At 44.5% G+C, this 17,871-nt stretch overlaps 1 protein-coding gene across 1 annotated transcript in view; it reads right to left on the bottom strand.

Annotated features, from left to right (window-relative positions):
• Positions 1-1,991: 1,991 nt before the first annotated feature.
• Positions 1,992-17,871, bottom strand: part of LOC141078023 (uncharacterized) — a 35,102-nt gene continuing 19,222 nt past the window's right edge. The window contains exons 2-4 of the mRNA XM_073564822.1: positions 6,170-6,219; positions 3,843-3,996; positions 1,992-3,753 (exon numbers count right to left, since the gene is read on the bottom strand). Coding sequence (XP_073420923.1) covers positions 2,778-3,753; positions 3,843-3,985 — 1,119 coding nt within the window. The 5' untranslated portion in view covers positions 3,986-3,996; positions 6,170-6,219 and the 3' untranslated portion in view covers positions 1,992-2,777. The remainder of the gene's footprint in view (positions 3,754-3,842; positions 3,997-6,169; positions 6,220-17,871) is intronic.

The following is a 17,871-nucleotide window of genomic DNA, read 5'->3' as shown; positions in this document are numbered from 1 at the left end:
AAGTATTGCGCTCCCATAGGCTCCAATGTGGTGTTTTTGCGCATTCCGTGCGCATTCCGTGCGCATGCGTTGTTTTAACGAGACAGGGCGGAACCAAAAATGCAACATGTTGCGTCTGACGCGCCTGGCGCAAAAGACAAAAAAACGCATGCGCACGAAAGCGCAAATATGCGCAAGACCATGCGCACATCATGTAAAATATAGGTGCGCAGTGCGCATGCGCACTGGTGCGCCAGATGCGCTGCGCACAAAAGCGCTAATGTGAAACCAGCCTTAGACACTCAGAAACAGGTGGCTGCCTCCATTCTGTCCATTTGTCACCTTGCTTTCACGATGTGTGTTGGTGTTCTTTGTGCAGCATGGCAGAGGGTCTGACATTCAATACAACTGAGCAGGTTCTCTTTACCTGGCTTTTGTCATGGCGCTTTGGGCAACCATATCCTGTGATAGTGGATCCGCGGAGGAGGAGACGCATGTGGGTCCATCCACTTTTGAGGCAACGACTCACAAGAGGTCATTTTCACCGCCTCTATTCTTCTCTGCGGGAGCATCCGGATAAATTTTACCAGTACTGTCGCATGAGCATTTCCACATTTGATCGCCTCTTGGAGACAGTGCGCCCTGGGATCACCTTTCAGGACACTAGGATGCGCAAAGCCATATCTGCAGAGGAGCGACTTCTACTCACAATACGGTATGTACTACACAACCACATTCTCTATGTTCATAATGTGTGTGCTAAATTATGTTTTTTGCCCTTCTTGGACAAAGTTTAATACCCTCATCTTACTCCAGATATGTTTCACCTGACACAGCAGAATGTTACATCTAATATGTCCTGCATATCACTTAGTCATTGTGCCACCAAATACTGTGTTATTCTCTATCATTTCCTACCAAGTTTGGTCGCCATGTAACTGATTTTTTTTTACTTTAGCCATTCTAAACTTTACTATTTCTGTTGTTCTACAGCTTCCTGTCCACTGGCCTGTCTTATGCCGCCCTCCACCATGAGTTTCTTATTGGAAAGTCAACCATTTCAGGCATAGTGAGGTCTACATGTGCAGAAATCTGGACAAGACTCCATCAAGTGGTCATACCCGAGCCCAGGATGGAAGACTGGTTAAGGATATCAAGGGACTTTGAGGAGGACTGCCATTTTCCAAATTGTATTGGGACCCTGGATGGCAAACATATCACGGTGCGTAAGCCGCCGAACTCTGGCTCCCAATCCTTCAATTATAAACAATACTTTTCTCTTGTATTGTTGGCTCTGGTAGACCCTCAATACAAGTTTATAATTGTTGACATTGGGGCCTATGGAAGGACGGGAGACTCTAGAGTCTTCAATACTTCCATAATGGCTCGGCGGCTACGCACCAACCAGTTGGATCTACCACCACGCCAGCTACCAGGCTCCCCCGAACAATCAGTTCCTTGTGGCAGATGAGGCCTTTGAGTTATCGCGCAAAGTCATGAGGCCATATCCCCGGCGCAACCTTGACCACAGGCGCAGAATTTTTAACTTGCGCCTATCACGTGCTAGGCGACTGGTGGAGTGTTCCTTTGGGATTCTTTGTGCCAAATGGCGGGTACTCCAGTCTGCCATTCAGTTGAGTGAGCAAAATGTGAATGAAGTTGTGAAAGCCTGTGTTGTTCTGCATAACTTCACCAGGATACATGATTGTTCCTCCTCTGATGGTGTTGTGCGTAGGCCGGACAATGTGCGCAGGGTGAGACCACCTATCAACCCTCAAAGTAGACCGCTCTCTGGCCTCAAAGTGCGTGATATTTTCACTAATTACTTTATCTCACCTGAGGGGGCAACTTCTTGGCAAGAGCATGCTGTGTCTATGTTATAATTTGTTTCTTTAAGTGTGTCTAAATATATATTACTCAACCCCTTATGATTCTATGAGTGTTTCATTGCATTGGTTGGTGCCTGTTAGTATGTTGTGAGGGATTGTGAAAAATCACACAGAGACGTTAACTAGAGTAGACAAATTTTTAGTTTTGCCTTTTTTTTGTTTTGCTTAAAGGCAAACATAATATTGCCATAAGGAAAATTTGGCAATGGCCAAAATGACCCTTTGTGCCTTCTTTAACTTGTTGTAAAATTATCATTACATAACAAAACAGCCACAAAGATTAGGCAATAACAACATTGCTGCATCACTAGATTAACCTAGATTTGCCAACAAAAGGTGAGCTCCATCACCTAAATAAAGGCCACAAGATAACACTCACATTTCCTCATAATGTTATCCAATCATAGAAAGATTCCACCATGACAGGCAAGGCTACCTCACAGCTTTCACACAGATATTACCTGTCTGTAGAACAGACAATATTTAACCATGCTATACTGGAAAGGATGAAAATACAAAACTTACTTGTTAAGACATAGAGAAAGCGGGTTATTCTGAATGCTGGTCGCCTAGAATTTTTTTACTAGAGATTGCTAACAAAAAAGGTGACTACTTAACTAAGGCGAGCACGCCTTTCCTAGGCGTTAGCAAGTGAGTAGTGTATTTTCATCCTTTCATTTTACAGTATAGCGCATTTAAATATTCTCTTTTCTACACACATGTAATATCTGTCTGAAAGGCGTGAGTAGCGTTGCCTGTCATGATGGATTGTTTCATATGTTTAGAAAACATTGTTTAAAAATGTGAATGTTCAATTATGTTCTAAATGTTGGTGATGGAGAACACCTGTTTTTTCATTTCTATTAGGAGCACCAGTTAAAACTCACTGGACATCTCCACCCATCAGAATCATAAATCCTCATAGGTTGGGGAAGGGGAACGTGGAAGAACAGCCTGTGGGTGCTGCTGGACATTGTGGCCAACATCGCCCTGTGTGGGGCCATACTGTTGCCCATGATGCTGGAATTGTCCTGCCTCCTGGGACTGTTGGGGATACTGGCCAGAGTAATGATGATGGTGAGGGGCTTCTTGTTGGCTCTGGTAGGCACGTGGCTCATACCCACCAAGATAGCCAGATCGTCTCCAACCAGGTTGGGACCAGCCTCCAACACTGGGTGGGTACAAGTGGCCATATTGGTGGGGTTGGCTTGAGGAAGACATTTGGGGCTGCGGAATAGAAGGTTGGGTAGGGGGAGGAAGGGGTTGAGGTGTTGGCCCACGTATTAGGGGCTGTTTGGACCCTGCTTGAGCAAGCATCTGTGTGGATGGTCTCATGCGCATTAAATTTCGTGGTGAGAGCTGCCACCTCTCCAGAAATTCAAATACCTCATATGGGGTATTGGGGGGGGTGCTTGCATCAAGCAGGATCTGAATACATCCCCTAATACGGAGCCGGACCTCACGGGTAAGGGCACGGAGATAAAGGGTGAGGCTACGTGCATAGGCCTCCTCCCCATCATCTGTAGTTACTCTCGACAAATAATTGAGCACCCCTGTGTCCACATTGGTCCTGCTCTCTTGAATAGTGACCTGGCACCTTCTTCTTGTTCGCCGTGATGTTAGAGCAGCCTGTGGGGAGGACCTGATCTGGGCAGTTGGGCTGCTGCTCAAGTTGCCCGGCTCTTCCAGGATGGGTGATGTGGCAGCAGCAGACTGTCCTGGTGGTGTGTTGTGTAGGGCAGCCATTGTGTTGTCTTGTGATGCCTCATCTTCAGCCATCCTCTTGTAGGGGGGAGAAGATGGGCCAGCCACCTCATCCCCTACAGGATCTATAATGGGCTCTGCCTCTGAGGCCGTTCCTCGATCCGTAAGGTTGGATTGAGTTCTGTTATGAAATAGAACAGAGGCAAAAATACATCAATATTTTTGTCCCTGTAATGTATTTGTGTAATGTGGTGTGAAGTATGTACTTACGGTCTCAGATCCAGAATTGGGGCGAGGAAGTTCAGCCGGTCATAGTATATGTATTTTCTTTTGACATATCCAGCATCCCCACTCCTGGACCGCTGCTGGCGTTCCCGGCGGAACTGGTCCCGGATGCTTCGCCAGCGTTTCATCACATCTTCCACTGCAATGTGACAGGAAATATTGTCAAAATCACGTATTTGAGAGGTCACGTTTTCTAACAGTAGTCTAGGCATGGGGCCTTCTGGGGTGTGCGTTCTACCAATGGTGGCATATGTAATTGGCCAGATACACAGGGTCTCATTAGCTCCACTTAAACTAATTTTATTGGCTAGGAGGCTGAGGAGCTTGTGGCCTAACCCCAAATTATGGCTGTGTGAAGCCACGTGTCACATCCAAATGTAACGGCCTCATGAGGCTAATAAAAGTACATGCACAGGAAGGGGGGTGCTGATTCTAGATTCATTTTTTGGCGCGCGCTAAGGTTAATGATATTTTTATGGTTGCACTTACGAATTTTATGCTGCTCATCACGTGGTCTGTCACCAAAGTCATGGTACATCTGGCGACAGATGCGCCTCCATGACGCCTCCTTTCTTGTCCGGTTAGCATAATTTGCATCGCGTGGGTCCCATATTTCGGGACGCTCCTGCACCAGCACAATTAGCATCTCAACATTAATGTATGTGGACGCCATGCTGCTGCTGTACTCCATGGAGGCGTACTTCCTGGATGTCTGGAGCGCTTTTTGAGCTCATTTGCATGTCTAGGCTTCCTGATGATGGATTGGCCCATTTCCTGTCACCAGCCAAAAGACCTGCGTATTGCTCGCAGGTCACACGTGTGTTCCGTGTGTAATCCGTATTTTTTGCGCACCCATAGACTTGCATTGGCGTACTACGGGCGTAGTACGCTGACAATCGCAGCATGCTGCGATTGGCACGGAGCGTAGGATACGGATGAGAAATATACGGCTGGTGCGAGTGACCCCATAGAGAATAATTTGTCCGTGTCTAATGCCTGCTTTTTGCGCCTCTCACTCGCCCGTATTCCTCGCCAGTGTGACTCCGGCCTTAGACTATAATAGGCACAAGTTCTCCCCATGAAAAGCACGAATGGATCATGTACATTGATAACTGATGTCTACATGAGCCCTTACTGATAATGAACTCATGACTCACCGATACCATTTTGATTCATTTTAAGCTTTGTTCACTGTGAATTCTCCATCACAGATTCTTTAGAGCGTTCCGCCATATTCGAAAGCAAACAAACCCCACTATAGTCAATAGGATCTTCCGCTGCCATTTGCTTCCATTGTGTAACGGCTTCTTGTATTGTTCCATGGAATGTGATATCTACAGATATTAGAGCATATACCCCTAATTCAGCAATGTATTGTGGTATGATTGAAGCTGCAAGCATCCACTTTGGGGTTGTGGACGCTCCTCGGGGGAGCTGGAGGTTGTCTCACATCAAACAGAGTCACGATATAATGTAGTTTGCCCCATTATTAATTATATTGGTCCAAGTACGGAAAACTGTTAGAACTCTATTATGCTGTGACAGACGTGTAATTAGTCCGCTGAATCCTTGTTATATACGCTTGTCTGGTTCTTTTTGTATTGATGCTATGGTATGATGGCAGGAGACATTAATATTTATCATATCTGTATTTATGAAGAATATATAGGTCAGTCCTGTTAAACAGATGGTTCCATAGGGAATGTGTCTCATCCAGTTTTTGTGGCTGTCAGCCGTTTTGAGATAATTGGAGGAAACTCTTCTATGTCATCGTAGCGTAGCTTAAATAAATTATATATACATTATTTATTTGTGCCATATATACATGTATCTGATAGGCTCACACCCAAGAGACAGCAATGCTGCACCATAATGACCGGGGCTAGTGTGCATCACACATAGGGGAGGAAGATGGAGGACATCCTGGTGGTAGTGGGTGCATTGGTGGAACAGTCACATTTATTTGTTGCTGTGGTTATATGATGACTGCACATAAGTCACACAGCAGTATATGTGTTTGTTGGGAGAGAATTAGTCTAGTTTGAGACTGTATTTGTTTTCTATCCTCATAAAAAATCCCATTGGATAATAATAAGATTTATTATCCATTCCCAAAATAGATGATACATTTATTATCAATGGTGGAATGGAGATGCAATGTTCGTCATTTAACCCACACACTTCAGACATGAATCTTGTGCTCGTAAATGGTGGGGACCCTCAAGTGCTGGGACCCAGGGGGATCATACAAATATCACTCTGCTTTAAATAAGCGTTAAGTGTTGTTCAGGACCAACATCTTTAATACAGACCTTAAAGTTTATGTCCATCTTTGAAACCAGGCTTTATTGTCCCAAACTATCTGAAATAAAAAAAATTCTTATTGTCAAACTTTTCTGCTGAAGTTAGAACCTCTGCAATGTTAGTTTACGTCTTTTTCTATTAATATGCTCTAAACTATTGATACATGCAGTAATCCTGAGCTCAAAAGAGCCTAAACACATTAGATGTTAGTCAGCCTAATGCACCAATGTTAGAAATGTTGGACATGTAGGATTTCAAAGGGTAGGGCCCCCATAAGAATAACACACTAGGTCAATATATAATGGGCATCCAACTTATAAAAGTAATTGAACTATTATTGATCAGGTCGTTAGAAGTTCCATGCACAACAAGGCACCATATGATAACCAGACTCCTAGACAGATAATGGCTGGTTACTGCAGCACTGGCCGCGGGAAATCAATAATTTACATGCCTGGAAACTCTCAATAGTGGTCAGAAAAACCCCTTCACCCAACTCTTCCAACCAAGCGTGCTTGTATGCTCAATAGGTAGAGGACAAAGGATCGGGAATGTGGAAACACAACATGCCCGATCCTTTTTCCCGCTGATCACTTTTGGCCAGTGTCTCCGGATCAGGGACTGGGCTTCGACTATTCTATTGATTTCCTTGGAGTTCGTGTTACTACTCACATATTGTGGAGCCGGTGAGGGAATACGGTCCTCGCTCAGTTATTAGGCTCTATAACTTCCAATTAGCACAGTCATAAGAAATACACTTTACATTCTATTTGATTTCTATGGTTTTACTTATTAGGATATTATAAAGAAACATCTGGTCCTTAGAAGATCTGAAAATTAGATAAATACAAGCTCAGATCAACAACAAATTACAAATTGTAATTTTTATTTTTTTTTTACAAAAACTAAGGCAAAATGCAAAAGCGGTGTTTGAAAATTTAAGCAGACCCTTTTGCAGCTTTTGCAGGGATTAAATAAGTAAGTAGTAGCTCTTGTTTAATTGTTCATGAGCAAGTGTGACCACCTCAATAAAAGCAGAAGTTTTGGCAGGTTGCTGGGCTGGAGCATTCAGGTATACAGTTAACACAGTGCCAAGAAGGAAGGACTTCAGCAATGATTTTAGAGAAACAACTATTGCTGCTCATCATTTTGGGAAGGGTTAGAAGTCTATATCCAAACAAATCGGAGTCCATGATTCTGCAGTGAGATACAATATTCACAAGAGTTTAAACATTGAAGATAGTTGACAATCTTCCCAAAAATGGATGTCTAAGCAAATTCACCCCAAAGGTAGACTGTACAATGCTCAAATCAATTTAAAAAAAAAACAAGAGCTACAGCTCAGAAGCTAAAGGCCTCAGCATGTTAAGTATTCAAGTTCATGAAAGTACAATTAGAAAAAAATTGAACAATTGGCTTGTTTGGAAGGGTTGCCAGAAAAAAAAGTTGCTTTTTATTCTGTGCTGTGTGGCAGCACAGTTAAAGTTAGCAAAGTTGCATCTGAGCAAACCATAAGACAAGAGGAGAGAAGAACAGATCAAAGTTCGAATTTAAGTTGACCGGAAACAGGAAGAATAATACATTACACATCAGTGTGCCAATCAAAAAATTGATAGAATCACTGTTAGATACAAGAATATGGCAGGAACTTTTCTTCAGAAATTCTTAGACGTGGGTGACTTGCTCAGAAGATATGACATTTATGACAATGTTCAGTAAACAGGAGGTGCAGCAGAGCGGTACATTCTTACAATAGTATCTACAAAGCTGTCTGTTACCACACATCATATTTCACCTCCGTGGGAAATGGACTAATAATGACACCTTGAGAACTGGTAATCAGAGACAGTATGGAGACTTGTGTCTCTATCTACCCTGAATAATCCTCTAAACATGCTCGTCTGACTTTACAGAGCAAATAGGGCAAAACAAAGGCAAAGAGCCGGATATGTTTAATTAGAAACTCTGACGGGAGTGTAAATGTCACTATTATTTACCGCATCTATGCTCCGGCTTTATGGTGACAGACAGTTTACTTTGTCTTTGGGTTCAGTTGTCAACAATCTTGTATCTAAAATGTATATGTGAATCTAAGAGACAAAGATGGCAGAAGGAAATCAGATGTCAAATCCAAGGCTGCTTTGGACAATCCATGTTTGAGAATGGATCACTGATCAGTATCTGAAGATGGGGTATTTTGCTCCTGGGACCCCAAGCAATCAGCTCCACGCTAAGGGCAGGTGCAGATGGCCGTAGATTATCTCATCCTAGAGAATTGGGTCGATTATGCAAATGACACACTAATCAAACTGAGTGTCAGCACGGTGTGCTCCGTTTCTCTCAGATTAAGAGAAGATGGAGACAAAAAAAATTCTCCATTCTCTGAGTGTGCGGAAATTGGACTGCACTCAGATGTCATCCGAGTGCAGTTCATTGTTTCCATGCACACGTTGACTTGCATGGCTGAGTGCGATCCAAATTTTGGATCAATCTCAGGCAGGCAGCAATATTTTTTTTCTTAGACTGGCTTGGTCCAAGAAAAAAATCAGACATGTGCATGGACCTTTAGACTAACATTGGTCCTAGTAGGAGCCTTATAGTCAAAATATCCTGAAATCCTGATCACTGTTAGAATCAGGCATGGTGATGTGATCGAAGATTGGGTAGGATATGTAACTCAGGTGTATATATATATATATATATATATATATATATATATAACCAGAGGTGTCCGGAGGGATAGTCTAAGACACCCTCCTCCTTTCACTGAGTACTGCGTTGAATTTTGGGCATCCCAGAGGGGGATAGACCCAGTGGAACAGACTGTAACGGCCGCTCCAGTACTGTGCACAACTGAAGTAAGGATATTTAGCTCTAAAGGTGAGAATCCGTGGAAGAAAAAGAAGAATTTCATGGCTTGGCACATGAATTGTGTGACGAAGGTGTTAGGAAGAACAGAGGAAGTGAATTCTGATTGTTTCTGTTACTGCTATGTTGAAGAAGGAAAACATTGTCTATTATTATGGCAAGGACTGGATGTTCTGTGGTGCAAGAAAGTGACTGTGGTGCAAGAAAGTAACTGTGGTGTGAGAAAGTGACAGAGTAATGTGCCAGAAAGACTCCGGACGATGCATTGAAAGTAGGAAAAAAGAAAAAAAGTTTTCAGAAGAATCTAGCTCGCTCTCTATCAGCAGGGAAAGGAAAAAAAAAAAGCAAGCCAGCAGCTGCTCCAGCTCCCCCTCCCACCACCGCCCCCACTGCTTCCCCCTCCCACCACCACCCCCACCGCTTCCCCCTCCAATTTCAGCCCCCACAGCAGCTACAGGCACATAGCTCTTCCTTATCAGTGGCACACAGCAAACTCAGCTCCCGCGCTCCAACCATACACAAATTCAGCTCCCTACTCCAATATCTCTCCCAATCCTATGACTGGGAACTTTACTCCCCAGCTTCGCCACGCCAATTCTCGTCTGCAATACTGGTGCTGTGGCCGACTCGGTCACTTACAGAGAGATTGTCATACCCCCGTTGTTTTAATCGGAGTAGATGGCAGACCAAATAAACATACTCTTACAAAACCCATCCCTGTGGGACCCTTCCCTGAGGTTACTGCTCAGTTCGTAATCTCTCCCACATGTCCAGTAAATTTACTGGGGGCAGATTTATTATCACAGTTCCGCTCCAGAATACAATTTTAAAATGATGGTCAGATGGTTCTTATGTTACATAACCCCTATGCAGATGAAGACAGTGAGGAAATTTGTATTTTGCATGCCCTTCCTACGGTTATGATGGCCCTGATAGGCCCAGATCCACCCCCAATATTGCCTGAGGATCAACGACTCACCCCATATCTCTGAGATACCATCTAAACTTTGGTCAAAAGGGCCAAATGATATAGGGAAAATGCCTGTAGAACCAGTAAAAGTGTTCCTCAAACCTGGTACCCCTTTTCCCAAAGTCCATCAATATTCTTTGAAATATGATCATGAGCGGGGCCTCCAGGAACAAATACAAACGTTACTTGATAATGGTGCTCTGGTACCCTGTATTTCTCCATGTAATACGCCCTTGCTTCCCATTAAGAAAAAGACCCCGCCTGGCCAGCCCCCTGTGTACCAGCTGGTACAAGATCTACAGGCAGTTAATGCAGCTACTGTTCTGGAAACTCCAGTGGTGCCTAATCCACATACTCTTTTGTCCTAAATACCCCAGGATGCTGCTTGGTTTACAGTGATCGACCTTGCCAATTCCTTCTTTAGCATTCCGTTACAACCAGATTGCCAGTTTCTGTTTGCATCCACCTATCAGGGACGACCGTTAATATGGACAGTTATGCCAGAAGGGGCCCAAAACAGTCCCAACCAGTTTGCAAAAAATATGAGCGAGTGTCTCTTGCCCTGGCAGTTAGATCACCCCAAGGTCCCACTGCTTCAGTATGTGGATGATCTTTTGTTGTGTGCACGGACGGAGCAGGAAGCCATTGCTGCCACTGTTAGCCTCCTCAAGCATCTGGCAGCACTGAACTGTTGGGTTTCGGCCTCAAAACTTCAGTTCTGCCTTGGTCAAGTGATATACTTGGGTCACTGTCTCCTTCAGGGTGTCAGACACCTCACAGGAGAAAGAAAAATAGCTGTCAGCTCCCTTTCTTTCCCAAAATATGAAACTGAACTCCAGCGTTTTCTTGGACTATGTACTTATTATTGTCAGTGGATACCGGATGCATCCCGCATAATGCAACCCCTTTACAACGCCTTGAAAGACGGCATAATGAGCTATAAGGAAAAATCACCGGTTTGTATGGAAAGCCTCCATCGCGCTTTCTCTGAGTTAAAGCGGCTTATTGCTTCTGCCCTTGCCTTGGGCATCCTGGACTATCCTTGACCGTTCCATTTGTATGTGTCTGAGAATGAAGGACATGCAGCAGGGGTACTTACACAATCATATGGCAATAGGCAACGACCAGTGGGCTATTATTCGGCCCGCCTCGACCCAATGGCCCGAGCATCACTAAGTTGTATGAGGGCAGTTCACGCCACTCACTCGTTGCTTGACAAGACTGCAGACATAATTCTTGGACATGAAATGCATATTTTTGCCCCGCATGACATTGCAGCAATACTGACACTTCAGCAACCAAGACATTTGACTGTGCAACGACACTTACGGCTGCAGTGTTCACTCCTTTTGCCTGACTATGTCAAGTTGCATCGCTGTACTACAATCAACCCCGCTACTTTACTGCCGGTTCCCAAGAAAGATGGCAGTGATGAGGATTATCTCCAACATGATTGTTCCCAACTTCTGACTGAAGAAACAGCTACTCCACCAAATGTCAGTGAGAACCCACTCCCAAATCCCGATCTGGTGTTATACACGGATGGTTCAAGATATGATGAGTTTGATAGATTCCACACGGGATATGCTGTTACCACAGAGGACACTGTAGTGCACGCAGCTGCACTCGGGCCCTCACAGTTAGCACAAGAAGCAGAACTCTAGGTTCTGTCTACTGCATGTACTTTGGCTAAGAACAGACGGGCTAATATATACACGGACTCACGGTATGCATTTGGTATTGCTCATGATTTTGGGGCTCTGTGGGCCAATCGAGGGTTTATTACTACTGCCGGAACCCCAGTGAAAAATGCTGAAGCTGTTAAAACCCTCATGGACTCGATCAAATTACCTACTCAGGTGGCCATTATCAAAGTTAAGGTGCACGGTTCTAGGAACAGTCCACAGACTTTTGGCAACGCATTTGCGGATATACAAGCAAAAGCCACTGCTCTTTTACCTGTTGTACCAACTATACCAGCTATGGTGACCACACGCTCTCAGCGTAAATAGTTGCAAGAGATGCTGACTCTACAAGAACCTGATGATCTACAACAAACTGAGATTTTCTGTCGGACCCCGTGAGACCGCTTAATGACAATGCAGAGAATGTCTCCAGAGGAAGAGGTGAAGCAATGGAAGACGGATGGGACATTTATGGATGATGGTCTCTGGAAAAAGGACCAACTCGTGTGTCTCCCTAAGCGGATGTACCCTGCTATTGCCATATGGGCACATGGGCCTACATATCGAGGAAAGAATTAGGCCCTCGCACTGGTGCAAAAATTCTACTGGGCCCCGGGAATTTCCACAGTTTTTGACAGCGCTCGACCGTGCCTGTAATATCTGTCAGACTTGCAATCCCAGTCAACTTTAACGTGTACCTCCGAAGCATCTTGCTAAGCCCGACTATCCTTTCCAAAGGCTCCAGATGGACCATATCATGTTACCCAAGTCTGGAAGGTATGAATACTGTTTGGTTGTTGTTGACATGTTCTCCAGTTGGCCGGAAGCATTCCCTGTTACCAACATGACTGCAAAAACCACAGCGAAGAAACTGGTGATGGAAGTCATATGCAGATATGGGGTTCCAGAAGTTGTTGAAAGTGATCAAGGTCCGGCCTTTTCTTTTTATGTGTACCAACAAATTCTGACAATGCTTGGATCCACTGTAGCCCTCCATACTCCGTACCACCCACAATCCAGTGGGAAAGTTGAGAGACTGAACGGCACACTGAAGGGACAATTGACCAAAATGATGCAGGAGACTACGGCTCCATGGCCAGAGCTCCTACCCATTGTATTATACCACATCCGTACTACCCCTATTGCAAAACATGGCCTGTATCCATATGAGATTTTGTTTGGTGCTAGACCATGCTGTTCAATATGTTATTCAGCTTAGTAAAAATCTTGCTAACACCCATGCTCTAGTTTCTTCTTCTCTTCCAGATTCAGCAGAAACCGACACCTGTCATAACCTGAAGCCTGGTGATTTGGTAGTCGTGACAAGGCATGTCAGAAAGCACAGACTAGAACCCTTGTATGACGGTCCCTATCAAGTCCTTCTCATCACCCAACAAGCCAATAGCAAATAAAGGGGGCATCATGTTTTGGTTTTCCGCATTTTCCATATTATTATTATTGGTAAAAGTTAAAGTTAGAAGATATTCAAAGACTCAGAGATTAATATGATAAAGACAATGATCGTAATAAGGACAGTTGGTGGTCAGACACCTTCTCCTTTCTCAATCCAACCAATTGGTTTAAGGGAATTGGGGGCTGGATAGCTAGGATCTTACAAAGCTTGTTACACATTGCTGCCTGTATCCTTGTTGTATATGTGATATTAAAATTTGTTCTTTAGTGTATTTCTGTATGTATTAGGAAATTCTGCACTAGGACAGCTAATGATGATACCAAAGACGCCGTCACTCCTGCTCTTCTCTACACCGATTTTAAAAGGCTATTTGATGAAGATATTGAAACCAAGCGCATGGCTACCTTCAAAAGATCTCCACACTGTCATCAAAAAATTGTTATTTGTAAATTGTAGTATGCAGGGGGGATGGGTGCACCGCAACAGCCATGACTGGTAACACGGCATCAGCCATGTGAAGACCAGTACCCCTCGACCTTATGGCTTGGGATAGCACCTCTGATGCTGCATATTAGTTAACAAAATTTATCTAGAGGGGAATTGTGAAGTGCAGTATTCAGATGTATGGGACATCTTGTTCTCCAGACCTCCATTTTTGTGCTTGCGACGCTATTTTGTTGTTTACTAATTAAATTTTGTAACTAGGTGAAAGTTTGCAGCTGTTATAAAACCAGACTGTGCCAGCTTGCACAAAATATGAGATATGAGACCCTGAAGAATGCGCTATTGTTCTATTTTCTACGTCACGCAGCTAGGAACATATTCCGATTTTCTTGCAATACTATTGGCTTATAAAGTAAATGTGTCATGACGATGCTATTGGTAAATGAGTACTTTGCATAATTAAGCAAAATACTATAAAAAGGTGACATAATAAACGGGGTTAGTGATCTGCCTTGATCCTCCCATACAGAGGCACACGTCTCCGTCTGGTTATTCCCAGTTGCTAGCAACGCCCTGTGGATTAATTTGGAAATCACTTAGTCAACCGTGAAGGGTTAATTTAGCCCTCCCTCAACACATGGACCTATAGACTAACATTGGTCCTAGTAGGAGCCGGTGTTTTGTTGGATCACCCTCGGAGCAATAATACTGTCGTCTGCACGAGCCCTAACACAAACTAGGCATCAACCTTCCTGCAGCACCACTAAAAAGATAATGAAGCATTACAAAGTCGCCATTGAAATAAACAGGAGGTCTGGGTAATGCACAGACATGCGGGGTCCTCCAGACCAAGAGTCGCTTCTTGTCGCCCCTCTCTGCTATGACTTATATATGGGAGTCCTAAATAGGTGACTCCCTATAATAACTCAGAATTTTTTTGATGGGTATATTGGTTTTCTAAGCCAGACAATGTGTTATCTGCTATAGGTACAGAACATTACTATCAAGCTTTGAGAGTCTGAAATTCAGGGAGACTTTAAAATGTGGAACTCCCCTTTAAGTCACCATATTTACTGTTCTAGTAGACTATTGGCCCTAATTTGGACAGCAAATTTGTTTTCTGCCTGTGATTGGTGTTAGGTGATTTCACGCCCCCCAATTGTAACTTATGAGATATTCGAGAATAAATCTTCAGAACATACAGAAATGACCTATGACGCAGACTCGGAAAACTTCAGATATTGTTTTAACCCATTAACCACATCAGCTTCTTCCATCTCACAGAGCCCCTTCTTCATGCTTCAGTAATAATCGTCTTCACAAACAGCTCAACTCTCAATTTTCTTAGCAAGCACATATCTCTTTCTAGCCCTCCGGCAATGTCAGTGTTATTTTAGCTTGTCGACGTGTCAGCCATTGGCTTCTCTGATTGTTATGTTGATGTTTTCCCAAAGTGTAACTCTATCTTGTCTGAAATGACCTGGCTGAACTTGAAGCAGAAAGAAAGTTGAATGTATCGTACCTGAACCGTCGCTCTACGTGGAAAAATACCACAGAACTAACCATAGTATCTATGATATTAGAATGCTGGGTGCCGAGCACGCTGCCGGCCAATCAGAGGCCAGCAGCTAACGTCGGCATGCGCGTGATGGAGCGCATGGCAGTGATGTCATGTGCAGGGGCGTACATAGAAATCATGGGGCCCCATAGCAAAAGTCTGAATGGGCCCCCCCCCCCAAAAAAAAGGTGGGGATGATCCCTGAGGCTGTGTGCCCACGATGCGATTTTTAAGCGTTTTTGCTGCGATTTTCAGCGCAAAATCACATTCCTATGGCATTCCGCACATGCTGTGCTAATGCTGTGCTTTTTTCCACGGCGGAATCGCATCGCGGAAAAAATCGCAGCATGCTCATTCTTTTGTGTGGAATCGCAGAGAATTGCCGCTATTCCGCACCCATAGGAATGCATGAGAATCGCTTACTTCCCGCATGTGGCTATGCCCACCATGCGCGAAGTCAAGCGTCTCATGTGCGGTTGGTACCATACCCCTGTAAAAAAAAGAATAAAAAATAAAAAATTGTGGTATATTTACCTTCCGACATCCCGCGCTGCATTCCCGGGCCTCAGCGTTCCCAGTAATGCCTTGCGGCAAGGTCCTGTGATAACGTAGTCTCGCGTGACTCTAGCGGTCTCGTGAGATCGCTATAGCAACGCGAGACCAATGTCATCACAGGTCTCGCAAGGCATCGCTGGGAACGGGAGCGTCGCTGAGGCTGCGCGGGACGTCGGAAGGTAAATATACCCCGATTTTTTATTTTTTTAATCATTTTTAACATTCTATCTTTTACTATTGATGCCACATAGGCAGCCTCAATAGTAAAAAGCTGGTCACACTTGTCAAACACTATGTTTGACGAGTGTGACCAACCTGTCAATCACTTTCCAAGCGATGCTTCAAATCGCTTGGAAAGTGCTTGAATATCGCACACGAAAATCGCGGCAAAATCACGAACATAATCGCGGTGAAATCGCGCGGAAAAAACGAGCGACCAGAATGGTGACCGGTCTGCAAACCCTGTCTTATGAGGAAAGGTTGCAGGATTTGGGAATGTTTAGTTTGCAAAAGAGAAGACTGAGAGGAGACTTAATAGCTGTCTACAAATATCTAAAGGGCTGTCACATTGTAGAAGGATCAACTTTATTCTCATTTGCACAAGGAAAGACTAGAAGCAATGGGATGAAACTGAATGGGAGGAGACACAGATTAGATATTAGAAAAAACTTTTTGACAGTTAGAGTGATCAATGAGTGGAACAGGCTGCCACGAGAAGTGGTGAGTTCTCCTTCAATGGAAGTCTTCAAACAGAGGCTGGACAGACATCTGACTGGGATGATTTAGCGAATCCTGCTTTGAGCAGGGGGTTGGACCAGATGGCCCAGGAGGTCCCTTCCAACTCTACGATTCTATGATTCTATGATCTGGGAAGGCGTCCGGTTTTCAGTGTTCAGATTTAAACGCAACGTGGGCACATAGCCTGAGCGGTGTGACTGCCTGCAACCATCCTGAAATACATAGGGACACTTTTTGTAGAGAGCTGGATTTACACTGCAGGATTCCTAGAACTGCTTATTGCACAATAATCAGTGTGTAAACAGACAGCCGATCACCCAATGAACAAAACAATTCTTGACTTAAATGATTTTCAATCTGGCTTAAAAATAATCCCACTCAGTAACACATCCTTCTTTGTAACCAGTATGTGCTGCTGAGAACAATAATAATCTATGCACACAAAACAATCTATACTGATCATCCTGTGAGCATAAGAAATGCCAAAATGGGCTATCAGCTATTGGCCAACAAGTAGCTGATTGATTGTCAATATATATCACAGACATTTAACAAGGCAGAATAAATCATCGGTGGCTCAGTGGTGTATATATATATATATATATACACACACCTGCAGTGCATGCAGGGCCCCCTCCACCCTCCACAGTGCGTGCAGCCGGGCCCCCTGCCTAAGGTGCAAAGGGCAGCCAGAGCCATTGTAAATGTAAAGTGCCAGGCTGCCAGCACAGTGAGGGGACACATTTAACAAAAAAATCTACCCCCAGCCGGACTCACCGAGTCACCGTCTTGTGTGTGTGTCCCTCTCCCTGAGTGAGAGAGGCTCATGAATGTTTTCTGCTTCCTGCAATGCACGCGTGCTGCTCTCTGGCTGCCAGGAGGCGTGGCGTTCTTATGCAAATCCAGCCAGAGACTTCAGCCAACTGCTGACCAGGAAACAAGGAAAGGGGAGCTTCAAGGGGCCAGGGGGTATACAGCCGGCGCTTACATTTAATTAAAGGAGATAGTACTGTGCCAGCACAGCACAGCTGCCAAACCGCAGCGGCTGTCGCGGGCTCCCTCACCTGTCCGGGCCCCATAGCAGCTGCGTGGTCTGCTACTATTGACGGTACGCCGCTGGTCGTGTGCTCCTATCGCTTGTACGCTGAAGTCAGCCGCCGGCTTCAGAAGTTAATGCCCCTCCATAGGGGAGCACAGCGAAGGTGAGTATAATTTTTTTTTTCTATGCATTAAATAACAGTGGCGGAACAGGGGACATATACACCAGGAAGGGGCCCAGGATAAGGGACATATACACCAGGATGGGGCACAGGATAAGAGACATATTACCAGGATGGGGCTCAAGATAAGGGACATATACACCAGGATGGTGCCCAGGATAAGGGACATATACATTAGGATGGGGCCCAGGATAAGGGACATATTACCAGGATGGGACCCAGGATAAGGGACATATACACCAGGATGGGGCCCAGGAT

The sequence above is a fragment of the Dendrobates tinctorius genome, unplaced genomic scaffold (genome assembly GCF_039654945.1).
Source record: "Dendrobates tinctorius isolate UK_male_01 unplaced genomic scaffold, ASM3965494v1 ptg000016l, whole genome shotgun sequence".
In the NCBI taxonomy this organism is placed as follows: Eukaryota; Metazoa; Chordata; class Amphibia; order Anura; family Dendrobatidae; genus Dendrobates; species Dendrobates tinctorius.
Note: the sequence above shows the minus strand (reverse complement) of the source record. Positions and strands in the feature narration are given on the sequence as shown.